Raw genomic sequence first — 16215 nt, forward strand, 5'->3', positions numbered from 1 at the left:
TTATTTTAAAACCCCAATTAATTGTTATCCAAGGGTCTGATACAAAACCAACTGAAGTCAATGGGAGTCTTTCCATTAATGCCAACGAGTTTGGATCAGGCCCCAGGTAATTGCTTAAGACAAGTTTTACTGCTTTTTATACTCTGTTGAGTTCCAGTCTGCACTCTGAATACTATAATAATTTTAAATGCGTTTAACTTTTAGTAAAAGCAAAGTTTAACAAAAATGCCCTTAAATAATATGTCAGAAAACAAAGCTACACAGAATGAGTCAAATTCTGCCATTAGAAGGCAAGTAAAAACCAAATGAACTCAGAATCTGGCCCAGTAACTTGTTAGCACATTTCTGTCATCTACATTCCAGTTTAAACTGAGCTTTCTTCCTCAAATTTATGTCTTGAAGAAAGAGACCTAAAATGAATATCTCTGATTATGTCTTGTAATATCCTCCAAGTGTTCTCATATAGGCTAGTGAAGTGAAAACCAGTGGCACAGACTTACATTTTCTTATGTTTCATAGAAATGAAAAATGGCATATTCTTATCTGCCAAATTATTCATGTGGTTCTGACCCTGCCAGTTGCTGAATTTTTAAATTTCATTTTTATTTCTTTAAAAAAAAACAATGTAAAAAGATCTTGCAATAAAACTAGTTATAATAATCATTAAACTCCAGAAAAATGTTTAAAGGTAAGATTGACAGCTTCTGCAGGTAAACCAAGATACATTCACATCAATTATTAATATATTAACCCATTCAAAGTAGTTTTCACGCAGAAAACATGAAAAAAAATGTTGCCACCTACAAAGCAGACAGTTATTTGGATAAATGATTCCATGTGGAATCAATGTAGTGTCCACCAGACCCTGAAACTTTCCCTCTCTAAAATAACTATTTCTTTTTAATTTTAGCCAGTGAACTTCCTGTGTGGTATTTGGCTTTTTGTGTTAGCTTTATTTCATCATAATAAACTATATTAAGATAGCTACATACTTTGCACTGGTACAGAATAATTACATTTGAAAAATGAATGAATGAAGGGAAAATTTGGGAGAAAAAAATAAAGGAAGATGTTTACCAGCTTGTCAGGCAGAGAAGCTTAAAGTTTCTTAAGCCTTAAACTACATTGTTCTTTTAGAAATTACTTACTAAGGCCTACAAGCCAGACAGGCAGGTTTTCCCAGTGGCATTCTGAACTGAGGGTGAGGAATAGTAATCCTGGACATCAGCCAATTCCAATGCAAATCTGCTTTGTACTGGAGGGCAAGCCAAGTCTCCTAAATACAACATCCTGGTGTTTCTGAAGATCTGTGATACCCTCACTTTCCTGTGTTGGTATCGAGAAAATCAAGTGTTTTTTTTTTAAATAATGAACATCACACTGCATGCCCAGCAATAGCAATACAGGCCTGTTGCTTCACTATTAAATGTAAAATGAACATCGAAATATAGCTCAGTTATTTGATTATCTTTCAGCCACTATTTGGCACACACTTGTGCATCAAAGTGCACACAGGCCCAGATCCTCAAGTGGTGTAAACTAGTGTAATTCCATTAAAGTCAATGGAGCATCGTCAATTTACATAGGTGAGAATCTGACCTATTGTCTTAAACAAGGACACATGAAACAATAGCTATAGTTACCTATATTTACAGTTAATGTCTCACATTCCTTTTACAGCACCGCCGAGGGTCAGAATTAAGGGTAATTGTTAAAATTAGTGAGAATGATTATTTTCTATCCTCTGAAAATGAGAAGTGGATTGTCAACACTTCTGTGAGGTTTTTAACAGTGATGTTTACACCTCCCATGATAACTGACACATCATAAGAGAAAGTGAGACATGAACTTGAATTGTCACAGTGTAGAGCCCTTCTTTGTTACATCAGAGTAGTGATTTCAAGTAATTCAAACCACACAAATGGTATCCACAATGACCATAACTGACTCAAACTTCCAATGGCTGTTAATGTATAATTGGCATCACATTACCACTGTTGGGAGCTGAATTTACCCAAGCTCAAATATTACACAGCAAACAGAGTTTCACTTGATTTTCCTATACTAAAGAATCAAAAGAAGCAATGCACTTTGATGCAGCAGCTACCTTATTATTTAGGCTTTATGCAAACGCAACAGAACATAACATCAGAAATCATGCACCCAAATGCAAACAAGCCACACCTTTGGAAAACGGTTCAGTGTTATATGAGTAAACAAAAACATATATTAGTCATTCACTCAAAATTTGGATAGCTAATGGAGTTTATGAGATTAAACCTCCAAGACTGATTAGTAGCATTCAAGGTCCCCATATAACCTTTTTTTAATCTAAGATATCACAGCAAGCACAGTATTTTTTAAAATAAAACTTCTAATTGTATATAAATGATTGTTGTTATTAGCAACCAAAAGGTATTAGCAAAGTAAATGGTTACAAAAATCTTCCCTACAAGGTTTTTCTTTTGGACAATTAGTGTTCTCTCTCAGCTATCAAATTTTGACCTTGAAAAATCATACAGACCACAGTTGTGATTTCTAGCTTCATTAGCATGGCCAGGAACCAAACTGCAAGTCTATTTTTATTAGCTTCTCAACCACTTTGCCAGCTATTCATTTGAATCTTCAAAATGTTTTCTAAACACTCATCTCTGAATCATAATGCAAATACCATTTACTGAAAAGGTGGAACCTTTAATATAACAAATGAACATGTTTAATGACTGATACTTTTATACATTACAGCATCTCTTATGTTTTCAGTAAATGGATATAATTATCCCTGCATTACCCTATTATTATCCTTCCTTAGCATTACTAAGCTACATTTTCAACTGCAGTCTTCCCCCCCCCCCCCCCCCCCCGCCGCCAATTGGATTCTGAAGCTAACCCAAACAACCAGGTTTGAATGATATCAGGCTAACGAAGCTACAGGACATTTCAGGCCTGGTTGGATATTTTACACATAAAATGTATTTGCTTTCTGAATTTATGTCTCATCTTTAAATCTGTAAGGGGTATGGTTTTCTCAAATTGTACATGGATTTTATATTAGAAAAAAAAATCTACAAAATACGAGTTTCATTTCAAAAGCAAATAAATTCTGCTGTCTATAATCAGCGTAACTTCTTCAGTCAAAAGACTGATCTCACTCCCATTGTAATAAGCTTTGCAAGGAACAGGAATGGGCCAGCTATGCAATCCTCCTGAAGTATGCTTATAATACCGTTCATGTTTATAGGAGTTATGCACACACACATCAAGAGGAGACTAGGTCACTCAGAGAGTACACAGACAAATAAAAATGGGGGTGGGGAAGAACAATAAGCCATAAAGGGCTCTGTCTGGTTCCAAAGAGACAACAGATCTCAAAACAACTGGTAAAACTAACCTACTTGAATGCACCAGATAATGTCAGTTTTGGTTTATAAATTTTACAACACTGAACTAACCTTAACTGACAATATTGTATTTAGTCAGCCAAATCTTATGTTTTGACTTCACTTTAAGATAAGAACTTAACAGAAGAACAATATATTTGTAAGCACTTTATGAAAGCATACTGAATAAGAAGTACTTTTAGTGCCTTACCCTAAAACTGGAAGGCTGTATTTTCAAATTTTCATCAGCTTTTCTGCTATGGGCCTGATCCAGCAATCCTTACTCAGGCAAACAGACCCTATTCACATGAACAGTTCATGGGACTAATTACATGAGTTAGGAGAACAGCGTAAGATGAGTTCATAAAATTATCTTGTTATATAAACATGGCTGTTTACAATTTGGGTTTTCTATGATTATGGGCTTGAACTAAAGCCCACTGAAGTCAATGGGAGTCTTTCCCATTGAATCAGGCCCCATATCATCTGTTCATGTGTTAATGAATTAACTGTGTGTGTGCTAATACTATAATTTATGGATTTTAGCATCTTTTGGGGGTGGAATTATATTCTATATCAATTTCAAATCTCAGTTGTTACAAATAGCAATGACGCCTTTTTATTCTTACTTGGAATTAAAAGTCACCAAAGAGATACAGAGGACCAGATCCTCAGCCAGTGGAGTCTTCCATTCTAGTCTATTCAGGTTCTTATACTATGCTCATCACTGTAGTATCTCAGTGCCCTACATTAAGCAATGTGACTAACATCTGCCATGTGTTTGTTCTCTCCTCCTCTCCCCGGGGGGAGAAGTGTGTGCAGTGGAGTGTTTTGTGGTGGAATTTATATGTAAAATATAAAAAAATAAAACCTATATAGATACGCCCTCCCCCCACATACATACATATACACACATGTTGCTATATGGTTAAAGTTAGAGAAAGCAAGGTCAAGGAAGCGCACGTTGTACTTGGAGCAGAAGATGGGGAGGTCTGGAATGGTCCTGAGCTCCTGAGCGAGCTCATTCCACAGCCTGGAGGGAAAGACCCTGCACCCCCTCATGTACCCCCAGAACATTGACTCCTGCACAGACAAGCTTTATCTTTACCATAGAAAGTTTCATTGTCCCTTAGAAGTGGAGTTATCAGCCATTGCTTTGGACAATAAAGTCATGTCGATTTACATCAGCTGAAGCTGTGGCTCTGTTCACAAATTAATATAATCCGAAGTAGGGGCTATGTTCAGCCCTTAGTTACACCAATGAAATCACCTTGATTTCAGTAAAGCTAATGAGCTTGCACCGTGTAACTAAGGGCACAATCAGGATTGTCTTTTGGATATGCTTTTAAATAAGAACACTGTTAGAAAGTGTAAATCATAACGAGGATTGGCTTGTGTAAAACAATACAAATGTGTGCTCAGTTTCTGTACTGTGAGAGTCTGCACAAGCCAGATCTTGCAGGATTCTCCAGTGCCAAAGCTGGACATATTTTGTGTTCAAATTGTCCCTAAGTAATTGAAACTTGATTCAAGTAGTAAACATAGTCAAAATATAGCTGTGAGCAAATACGTACCTCTTCCACTTCTACCCACAAATCTGAGGTCATTGAACCTTGCTGCTTGGTTTTTCATGGCAGCTGTAGCATTTCTGAGCTCTGCAGAGTAGTTTTCATCATTTCCAGCCATTACTGTGACCAGTGTCCCATCAGGGACATCGCCTAAGGCCACTACCTGAAAGATTAAATAGAAGAATCCTCAGTCTTCGTAAGTGAAATGTATCAGTAAATAACCTGATGAAAAGGGGAAAAGCAACAAATTATATAAACTAAAAAGCTACTTGGAGAAAATAGGATATATTTCCAAATGTAGCTTACAGAGCCAGATAAAAATATTTGTAACTAAACATGTCTAAACCACCTAAATGCACATAAATATGTACAATACACATAACATGCATACATTTATATTTACCAATACATAAATAAATCAAAACAACAGGGCCTGATTCTGATCTCAATTGCATCAGAGTACGTCGGGAATAACTCCATCAAAGTCAATAGAATTACACTGGTATAAAATTAGTACAAGAGCAAAACCAGGCCTATTGTCTCTTGGACATAACAGAATTGATTCCCCACAGTGTCAATCCAGTTTTGTGTCATGTAATTTCATTGATTTCAATGCCGATACACCAGTGCAAAACTGTGGGAAATCAGACCCAAAATATACATTTGATCACTGTTCACAAAACCATTTCTTTTTTCCTTTTAGAAACAAGAAAGCAAGTTAATGAAATTAGAACTGTCCCAAACCTTCGTTAAAATTGTAATGTGAACTGATAAAACCCAAAACATTTAAATCGAAGGCTTAAGCTCTGTCACTAATGTTTCCATTGTGTTTCAGCAGTGCCAATATCTACAAAATATCACCTAATATTTAGGAACATACATGATGCTACATTTCTGATACAATGTGCTACATGATATTTAGATTTCTAGCCTCAACTTTTCTGATTTCTCTCAACTGTGTCACAGTTCTCATTTCATTAACCATTTTAGTATTTAATTTCATCTTAAACTCTTGTGCAAGACACAGTTCTGACTGCGCTTAGACCAGTTTTACACCAGTGAAATAATAAAATAAAATAAAATGATTATAATAAAATCTAGCCCTTTTTAGTTTCCTCTTTTATAGATTTTAAGAGGAAGTAAGCAGTCCTGCTTCGTGTCCTCAGAGGTACTGCTTGATTTTTTCCCCTTCCTCTTAGCATTTTCTAGTTCATGTTCATGTAGTTAAAATGTCTCATTACTTTTCACAACCCAGTTTGTGTGTTTCTCTCACATCACACTGATATTTCTAAACAGGTCCACAGCTCCTTTACCTATTCCTTTTATTATACTTATTTCTTACTCATAATTCCCATAACATTTCAAAAGTCTCTGATCTCTCCTTCTCTTACATAGGCTACACTCTGCACCTTAATGTTCTCCGATGTGTTCTAAACCCTTATTCTTGATTCCACATATAGAGTTGTGCTCATTGTATCGAAATTCCCTCTTTGTGCATATATTTCTACTTCCTCTTCCCCAGCCCTCCTCAACAGCCCATGCTTTTGTTTTTTGTTTTCATCTGTACACAGCAAAAATGCTGTATTATCAGCACTATGTATTTCAAATCCTCCTGTTCTTGGCATGCAATGTTTTCTCTCTCCAGACTGTTGTGTGATGTGGCAATTTGGCTCTCAAAATCCACAATCATGAACCTGATGTGCTTATCAAGTTATTTTTTAAAAAGCCTGTAATAAAATAATTATTCTACATGTATTAAAGACTTCAGGTATAAGGAAGAACATCTAGGAAAACCCTGTTTTACATGAGTATTTGTGTGATTATTTAAGGAATTTTGCATGCGTATATTAAGTGGAGAACAAACCTTCATGAATTACTGAGATAATGCCCTTAAATTGAAAAAGAATATGTTTAAAATTCACCATATTTACAATTCACCAAAGACAACTTCTATGATAAGCTATTTGAAGAAACTACTATAAAAATAGTATAAAAACGTGTGCATACACACAAGAAAAAAGAAAAACTGGAATGAAAAGTTGTAAATGATAGGCACTGACAAAATACAAACATTTACATTATAAAACAGACTAAACAGATAAGTAGGAACTTGCTGACTGGAGATATCTAGTATTTTGTTTTACTGTTCAGCTTTTAAAAATATATCTTCAGAGAGCTGGGCAGAATATCAGCAAACCCATGCCACAGCACACCTAAACATCCCAATCTTGGTCCACCAACCAAACAAAATTGGTCTTTTAAATTAGGATTTAGATGATTTCCTAACAGTATATTGAATAATTAACCTATATTACAATCTGTTATTAAACTGCATCAATGATTGCAATTTACAATATTTAAATTCCTTGTTAACTTTCCTTTATTTTGAAAGAAAATCCTGGATGTTTTTGGTTTAAAATGGAATTCTGATTCTAAAGACTATATGCAAGAAGTGATTTTTAATTTTTATTTTATTTTATTGTGTGGAGTGTAAGAACAGGGGGAAAGAGAGCATATCAATCTGTAGAAATCTCTTGGTTTTTATTGGTATGATGAATATTACCAAGTTCCCTAAAAATCCCACTCCTATATTTGAGCATAGGATCTTGGCAGTATATAGATGATTTGAACCGAACTCTGTGCAACTAGGTATTATGTGTTACCCAGTTTTCGCACGATATAGATTATTTTCAAATGGATCGGAATACTTTCAAAAGGGACGATTTGGAAAACACACAGTAATATTTACAATTAGATTGCGTTTGTTTTTATAATTAGTCAAATACGTCAGGTCTCATTCCCCTGCAGTTCCCACTAACCGGGGAGTTTTGGTGATGGTGAGCAGGGGGGCGGGGAGCGGAGCTGCAGACCTAGTCAGAAAGCAGGTGGACTCATACCATAGGATTTCAGAGGTTCACCAGGAAACGCTGTACCTTTGCTTGTATGTGTGTGTGGTTTAATGCTAGAAATGAATAATCTTGTCAGGTTAGAGCGTTTGACTCCCCTACTTTGTTTGCAAAAGTAGCGGGGAGGGGGGTAGTTATTTAAAACATAACGCGCGAGTTCCTAACAGTAAAGAAGCTGAGGGCAGGTAACCCCATCAATCCACCCTCCCTTCCCCTCCTCCTAGCCTGGCCATTCACCTGGCTGAGAAAAGCTCGCTCTCCATTCAAACATGTCATTACAAACGATCCGCTCAGAAACAGGAGTGCGGAACTGAGCCCTTTTAGCTGCTGAGCTCTCAGCTCCAGTAGGGACCAGACAGCAACATTTCGGAGGCGCTAGGGGAGAAAAGGTGGCTGGGTGGAAACACTGCGTGCTCCGTCTACGTTTAGAAGGAGCGGGGCAGGCGTTGGGTATTAATCACATTATTGACTCATTCGCCTTCCAATACAGGCTAGGAGGAAACGGTTTCAAACGCGCCACGCTGGGCAGCCCCCAGCTGCTCTGCAGCCTGCGCCAAAGAGCGCATTGAAATAGAAGAAGTGAATTCAAAAGTATCAGCCAGATTTCGAGACTTCGCTTCTCTAGCTCCCTTAGGGACCCAGAGGTGGTTTTTTTTCAGTCTATTTTAAAGCAATAACTTTGCCTTGTAGTGTTATAGTGTCCCAGCTACTCACCTGCAGTTGTGTACAGGTTAGTATGGTTAATGGTATAAAAATTCATCAACTTGTGTGAAGGGGGATCTTGGTTTTCGGAACTGATCATTCCGACTTGACCTTCTTTTCTCCCACCTCTCCCCTCTCTTCCTAAACAAAACCCTCGGGAAGCAAAATAAACACTTGTGCTTATCCTAAAAGCCCTGTTCTGATACGTATTAAGGCTTTAAGAGCTCAACTGATTACCCCACGTAATCAAATGGATACTGCTCTGATCTGGTTTGGCAGCGGTGAACTTGGTGGAAAGAACCCTGTCCCGTGTGAAAGAAACAGGCTGATTCTGTCCTACTCCCGATCTTAAATGTAACCATTTAACGCCATTAAAGGCTTTAGGGGAGTAACAGGGGCTCATCCTTTGGGACAATTAAAAACGTGTTGTTGTTTTTTTCATGGTTGGAAACATATAAATCAATGGGAGGGAGTTCAGCATTATAAACAAATTATTTATAGGCCAAAGTCTTTTTTTTTAAAAAGCGGGTAAGGGGGGACTGAATACTTGAATCAAAATAAGAGGAAATCGGAGCACGTAGACAAGAAAAGCTGTAGCAATTATATTCTAAATGTAATCTACATTCTTTACTCTTCTTGATTGTAAAGACACATTGTACTGATTATCCAGGGAGGCAGACACAAAACTTCAGTGGGGTCGATATCAGCATATAGAACAAGCATATCTCTTAGATGGGGTCCTGCTAAAGTTTTACACTTGTGGGTTTTTGTTTCTTTGTTTTTGTTTTAAGAAAAAGGTCATACGTTTTCAGACAGGCTGGGTAAGTGTACTACAGCAACTCCAAGTACGAACAAAATCAAAAGGGAAAAAGAGCTTCTAAACTTCTCTCTCTTCTCGGTTCATTTTAAACCACCACCCTCGGTGGAAAGTTGATGGTCTATGAAACCGCGAGATCATGCGTCCTTTTTGTGCAAGAACTGCAGCATTCATAAATAAGTGGCCTTACGCGAGTGTTTCGAACCTTTGAAGTCTTAGTGACTTCCATCAGGAGAAAAGCCAGCACCTTTCATAGATGGAGCTGCCAAAGGTGGGCTGGATTTAAAAAATAATCTGGAAAAACATTGATATATTTAACAACAAACGAATTATTTTCCAACTCACTATGTGCTCAGAATAAACCGCTGCCTAAACTGGGTACCAAAATTAAAAAGAGCTGACTTTTAAAAGGGATGAACACCTGCCATTCTACACAAATGGGGGCTTAGCACCTCTTAGTTTCCATTATTTAGGCGCCTTCAACACAGTGTAAGTGCGAAACTTTACACAGAACTTTGAACATTGTGGCCTGTAGTACTTTATGGTCTTACAAACATATTCATCCAGAAGTACCCCAAACTCCGATTTTTAGAAGTGCCATGTTCCCATTGTCGTGGGTTATTTCTATGTACAAAACACACTACCGTCCAGAAAGGGTCATTTTAGGCTATTGATACTTGTATCCACCCTGTGATTGATTGTGTTGCATCCTGTTACACAAGGTAGGGAGACACACTGAGCTCCTTGTTCTTTGCTTGTTATAGAACCACTCCTTAATGGTATGTTTATGAATGAGATGAAGAGACAGACCGGTTGGAGAGAGAGTCTCCAAAGCTAGTGTCCTGCCCCCACGCTTCCTTTCTCCCAGTGACTCATGTTAGCAAATCAATACACTAATACTGTTAAATAGGAGGGCCCGCTATACTCACCGGCGTGCACCACATTGCATAAAGGGCAACACAGTGAATCAGGATACCCAGAGCCGGTCCCTACAGCAACTCCGGCCTCCTTATGTGGGACTACGCCTAAAACACATCTCCAAACTCCAGATTAACAGCCCCCCCCCCCCCCCCCCGGGAAGGAGTTACATGAGATGCACGCTGCGTTTCTAGTCTGACCGTGTGCACACCAGAGGAGTTTGTACGTTGCCCCAATTCCCCCCCCCCCCGTTTAATGCCTCCCTCAGAGAAGTGTTGAAAGGCCAAATACCTTGAAAGCAATCGGCAGCGTCTTGTTGCACCTCCAGTGCGTCGGGAGCACGGAGCAGAGGAAGTTGGGGCTGTCAGTGCGGACCAGCTCCCCGGGGTGATCCGCTAGCACCTCCACCATGCTGCGGTCTGCAGTTCTCAGCTTCCCCACCAGGGCGCCGCTGTTCTCCTGGCCGGCCAGCGGGAGCGCCTCGCTCATCTTCCCCGGGCTCAAAGTGGTGGAGGGCGGCGTGAAGCGGCGGCTGGTGCTGGTATCTACGGGGATACGCATCACAACAAGCCTGTTGAGTGAAAAATCTCCCAAGAGTTCTTACAAAGCAGCGACACGAGTGTAACTCTTCAGCGATCAGCCCTCTGGAGACCAACATAAACGGATACAGGCTTAGCACTCGGGGGTGGGGGGGGGGGAGTCGTTTCTATGCCTGGCCCAAAGTTAATTTTGCTGAACAGTTTGAGGCAGCGAATAAACTGAGCTTTAACTCTTTGGCTTCCTGGGCCTGCGAAACAGAAGAGTTAATCCAATAATCGAAACAATCTTCCGCACGGGGGTGTACTGTGAAGGCTGCACATTTAGTCTTTGGCTGGTACAAGAGTTATTAGAGGCAAAGCTCCCTCCAAAAATCCCGCACACCGAGGAAATATTTAGGCAGGGGAAAGCTAAGACACACGTTCAGACACACAAGCAAAACCTGGGGCTTCCCAGGAGTTAATTCCCTATCAGTTTCTTCCAGGTGATTTTTCTAAAGTCCCAATAGAATACAAAATACATCAGTATCTTCCATAGACAACAGCCGCTCTCTAAAATGGCGAAAATCGGCTTCAGTCTTCAAAGACTACAATGCGCGAGCTAGGATTTTCAAAGGTCAGCTGACTATAACAATGTATATATACACAGACACACACATATACTGTACTTCATCAAATATTTACAGTATAATCTGCAGAGAATTTAAACACAACAGAAATCCATTAATGGTCTCTGCAGGGTTTTTTGTTTTTAAAGTAGCCTTGAAAATCAGCTCCAGTAGTTCGACTTGCGTTGCTCTAGAAGTACTCGTGTCATGATCTGTCAGTAATTTTGAAAAAATGTTCAGTGCATGGAATTCAATATAGATATAAATGCCTTTGGTACAAAGTCTCTCCTAAATCTTAGAAAGGTCGCAGCCGATCTCAAGCTCTGAGGCTAAAAAGTCCACACATGAAAACGTGGGTTTGGGGATGTTGGTTAAATTGTGGGTTCTCTCTGTGGTTTGGTGTGTGCAACAGCTCTCGCGCGCTCTCTCTCTCTCACACACTCTTCAGAAGTCAACCAACAGTCTGCAGCAGTTTGGTGAGTCACTGCCAACTTTTTTTTTTTTTTTTTTTTTGCAATCTCTGAGAGAATCTTCCTCTAATTCGGCCACAGCAGCCAGCTGCTTGACAATATTTTAACCACAGCAGGTGGAACTCTGCTTTCGGAGACACGCTTTTTTCTCTTTTCGCCTCAACGAGATCGATACTGAAAGCTGGCAAGCAAAAACTAATGTCTGCTTGCAAAGGACCGCGAGCGTCCCTTCCGAAAAGAGAGAGGAGCTGTAGCACTCACACACATACACACAGGACAATGACAAAAGTTCACAGACTCGGTAGAAGTTAAAATATCCAGCCCAGAAGACAGCTCTGAAAAAAGCCCATTTCCAAAGCTGAGAGATCTTGAGAGTCTTCACGTGTTCACAGGGAAAGCTTCCTCATGGCTGCCTACTGAACACAGGCTACACAGCTTTATGACCTTCTGTGAGGAGCTGTTTGTTTGCTCATGCTGATCTGGAAAGCCTGGTCCTCCCGCCTCCCTTGCGCCCTTCTGGCTCTATGAATGGAGATTGACTGGAAATGAATTTGCTTTTACAGTAAGAGTGCGGAGGAATGTCATTCCCTCAGCTCTTTTGCATATGGGGAGGACGCCGGCCAATCAGATCCCTTTCCGGTATCAGCCAGGGCGCGGCTCCAGTCCGGGGGCTCCTGGAATTGGCCCGGGCGCTGCCGCCGGAGCTACTGTAAAGAGCCCAAGTGTCAATGGGATGCCGCGGCCACCACAAAACACACACAGAGGCAGAGACCATGTGCGGCTGCTGGTGCTCCTCAGACCCCACCGCAAACACCGACTGCGGGGGCAGTGGCAGCAGCCCTGTGCATAATGCACTTAGCTCCCTGCCTGTGGTTTGCTAATGCTAAAGGATATTATATGCAGTGACACCAGCACCAAGAATGGCAGCTGACAAGCAAACCCTAGCCTAAGCCAGCCCTTCAGAATCCCCCCGGGTTTCACTGCAGTTTTGTCTGAACTACATTTAAAAGCCACCTCTACTAGGCAATTGATGATTGGTGGGTTCCTGGGATGTCGATTAGGTCAGGGTTAACTGTACATAATCAGCCTTGCCTTGAAAAATTACTCTCCTAGGCACCAAATATAATCATTTGAACTTTATCACGATGACTGACTATATTGAAATGTGTAATGATATTTGCACCCACTTGCCCCAAAATACACAGTCTGGACAAACACAATTTTGCAAGGCTATCCCGCCTCCCCCACTTTAATCTGTCACTTCTTCCTTCCTCCCTCTAGGGTCCTTTCAGGTTTATACAATTTCAATGTCCATCATATTCCTGAGCTTTTAACATGTGCACAACAGAAGCTGGTCCAATAAAAGCTATTACCTCACCCACCTTGTCTCTCTAGAATCTCTTTCACAGGGGAGGCCAGGACAATTGCAGTCTTTGGCAAATGGCCACCATAGATATGCCTGCAAATCACGTTTTAAAAAGGCACAAATCATGCTATTTCAGTCACAAAATATTCAGCCAGCAAGGGGATATGGCAATTCAGGGGCGAATGGCACTACCTGTGTTCCCACCATGCCCTACTGCTGTTACACAGTCCCAAGATAAATGAGGTTTGAGTAACATTGTGGGCCCAGCAAACTACAGCTTGCACAAGCATTCACTTTCTTTCTTTTTTTTTACCACAGCAGAGTTTGTTCCAACTGTCCTTTCACCCCTGAGAGCCCAGTGACTCACCCCCAGTCTAGCAACAGCTAGGGGCCTCTACCCTCTCTCTCAAAACTACTATTATAGTCCCCTTCTGCCTCTCCCTCTCAAGATCTGCCCCTGAATGACCACTCTGGTAGTGCTATAGTCACAGCTAAAGTCATAGACCCAGCCAAAAAATACAGTTCCCTCTGCACCACTATGGTGGGATTGGTGATCCAGTCACTTCTAAAACACAGCTCTCCAATTTTCAAACAGGGAGCACAGCACTGGCCACCCTGCATTCAGGGTATTTTCCTTTACAAGTCCTGCTTATTTCAGGACACGAAGGTAAGCCATGCTGTTAGGCTGCCCATGGGCAAAATTGAAGTAGTGGGATTTCTGTTCGTAGCATTTCACTGTGGACATTGATGGCATGGGTTTAGTTCGGTTTTTCTTCTGATTTTTTTTAAGCAGTTGCCCTTTGCCAAATATGAATCACTCCTGGCAGAGGGTGCTGCAGAGCAGCTCTGGGCCCAGCCCCGGCTGCCTCTCTTATGGCTATGTCCTGGCTAGCCTTGCCCCCCTGAAATTTCACACCCTTGTGAGCTCAATAAAACAGGGGTTACCAAGGCTGGCTTCTGCTGGTGCTTTTTCTACACTAGTGCGCCTCCTGCTGATAGGGCTGGGGGAGCTGAATTGGTAGCAAAGATGTGACATTTTGAGGGGAAAATGACAAGTATAGACAAGGCCAACATGAGCTAACATAGCCACTTGGCAGATATGTTTGGCCCATACCCTCCTTGCCATCAGCAGTATTTAAACAAGCCGAGACCTAAAACTGTGCTAATTATTTAATGAAATTACATCTCTGGGCCATGCCAGAGCTAGCAGTCCTTTGAGATAACCACCCTGCCTCTGCCTCCTTATCCTTCCCAGGAGATGCCCCACAGGCCTAGAGGCCACAAAGTTGTCCTCTCCTTCCTTCCTGAAGCTGCTCCTTCCACCCCTTCTCTCTCTGTGTCACAACAAGGGCTATTTCCTTACCCTCCACCCCAGTCCTGGCCTCAGCTGCAGTTGCTCCCACACAGGGATATATGGGGTATGGTGCAAGGCTAGACAGCAGTTCCGAACAGGGATGAGGGCAAGCAACAACAGCTGGTCCCCCAATGACTGAGGGGAAGTGCGGGAGCAGGCACGTTGGTTAATAAAAACCACTGCTAAAAGCTGCACTGTGGTAACAGGAGGGACAAGCCCTGCCTTTAACAGCAAAGAGGAAGCGAGCTGAAGGCTTGTTCCTTGAGTCTCTGAGCTGCCTACGGTTTATTGCGCAATCCAAGCCAAACCCGTAATGCAAAATCAAACAGCAAATAAACCCCGGGGAAGGCGGTGGCGCTGCACCGCCTCCCCCCTGCAGCAATGCGGAGCGGACAGTAGAGGGGGCCAACAGCCTTTTTTCCTCGGCACTCTCCTGCAAAGCCGGGCGAAGAACGAGCCCGGCTGTCCTTTAACCCCGTGCAATGGGACGAGCTGGCTCCGCACGTGCAGGGAACCGCAGCAGCTCAGCCAGCTCTGGTGCAAAACACGCCGGGGCTAGGCCCGGTCTTTCCGCACAGCTTCGCACAGGCTACACACACTCACACACCCGGAGAAAGGCTGCCCGAGACACACACAACACCCCCCCCCCCCCAGCCCAGAGAAAGGCTGCCCGAGAGCAGATTCTGAGCTGAGTAAAGGAGTCCGGGTGATGAACGATGCCATGTATCTAGCGCTCGGCTGAGCCAGGCTCTGGGCGAAATGCTTCTTTCCCCAGTTTATATCTCCAAGTGTGGCAATGTTGAGCGGGTAACTGGTAAAGAGCGATCCTAGCCTCGGGTGGCTCAGCGAGCCAGGGTGGGGCCCATTGCTGGGAGGGGTTCACCAGCTCCCCCCTCCAGAAACTAACAAACCGGGAACCAGGGACGGGATTAGGTGGCGGGCGCAGAACTGTTTGATCCCTGAGCCACACAACTAAGAGCTCAGGGGTTCAACTCGCAGGACGCGTCCCTGGCAGCGCCCGCTCTGCGGGCGAGAAGACGTGGCTGGAAGAGGAACACCCGTGTTAGGCGTGTTTAGCCGCTCTCACGACCCCCCAGTCGTGTCCCCTGCGGCCAGCACAGGCAGGGAGATCTCGTTCCGCGCTGCATTCCCTGCGCCAGCCAAGCCTGGGCTGCGCGAGGAGCGCAGGGCAACACACCAGTTCCCCACGTGAAAGCAGCTGTTAGGAGGGCGTGTGCCTCCCAAGTTATGGAAAGGGGCACATTTCACACTCCCCACCCTGTCGGCTCAATCGCCAGCCGCTGTCCGGCTCCAGCGCCCTTCTGTTCAACTTGGCTAACACTTCCCATTCAAACACAACCAGAGCCCGGGCGAGGAGCTTCACAAGGCTGGTGCTAGGAATAATTTTTTTTTTAACAAAAAGAAAAGCACTAAAGTTGCACCCGATCTTGTTTACACAAAATGAAGCTAACGTGGATTATTTCTCTGTGTAATTCTCCCAGAGACAGGAAATTCATGTCCTTCATTAGCATGTTCATGGGGGGATTTAATTCCTAATATGCCGCCTGTTTGGTTAGTCAAAAATCCTCT

The 16215-nt window shown here is 42.2% G+C and overlaps 1 protein-coding gene across 3 annotated transcripts in view; it reads right to left on the reverse strand.

Annotated features, from left to right (window-relative positions):
• Nucleotides 1-16215, reverse strand: part of RUNX1 (RUNX family transcription factor 1) — a 204359-nt gene that overhangs the window by 73467 nt on the left and 114677 nt on the right. For 2 of the 3 annotated variants that reach the window (XM_065402432.1, XM_065402445.1), the window contains exons 3-4: nucleotides 10583-10836; nucleotides 4955-5111 (exon numbers count right to left, since the gene is read on the reverse strand). In XM_065402432.1, the coding sequence (XP_065258504.1) occupies nucleotides 4955-5111; nucleotides 10583-10836 (411 nt within the window). Of the gene's footprint in view, nucleotides 1-4954; nucleotides 5112-10582; nucleotides 10853-16215 lie in introns of those variants that run through there. The other variant, XM_065402439.1, reaches the window with a different exon arrangement.

This window comes from Emys orbicularis, chromosome 1 (assembly GCF_028017835.1).
Source record: "Emys orbicularis isolate rEmyOrb1 chromosome 1, rEmyOrb1.hap1, whole genome shotgun sequence".
In the NCBI taxonomy this organism is placed as follows: domain Eukaryota; kingdom Metazoa; phylum Chordata; order Testudines; family Emydidae; genus Emys; species Emys orbicularis.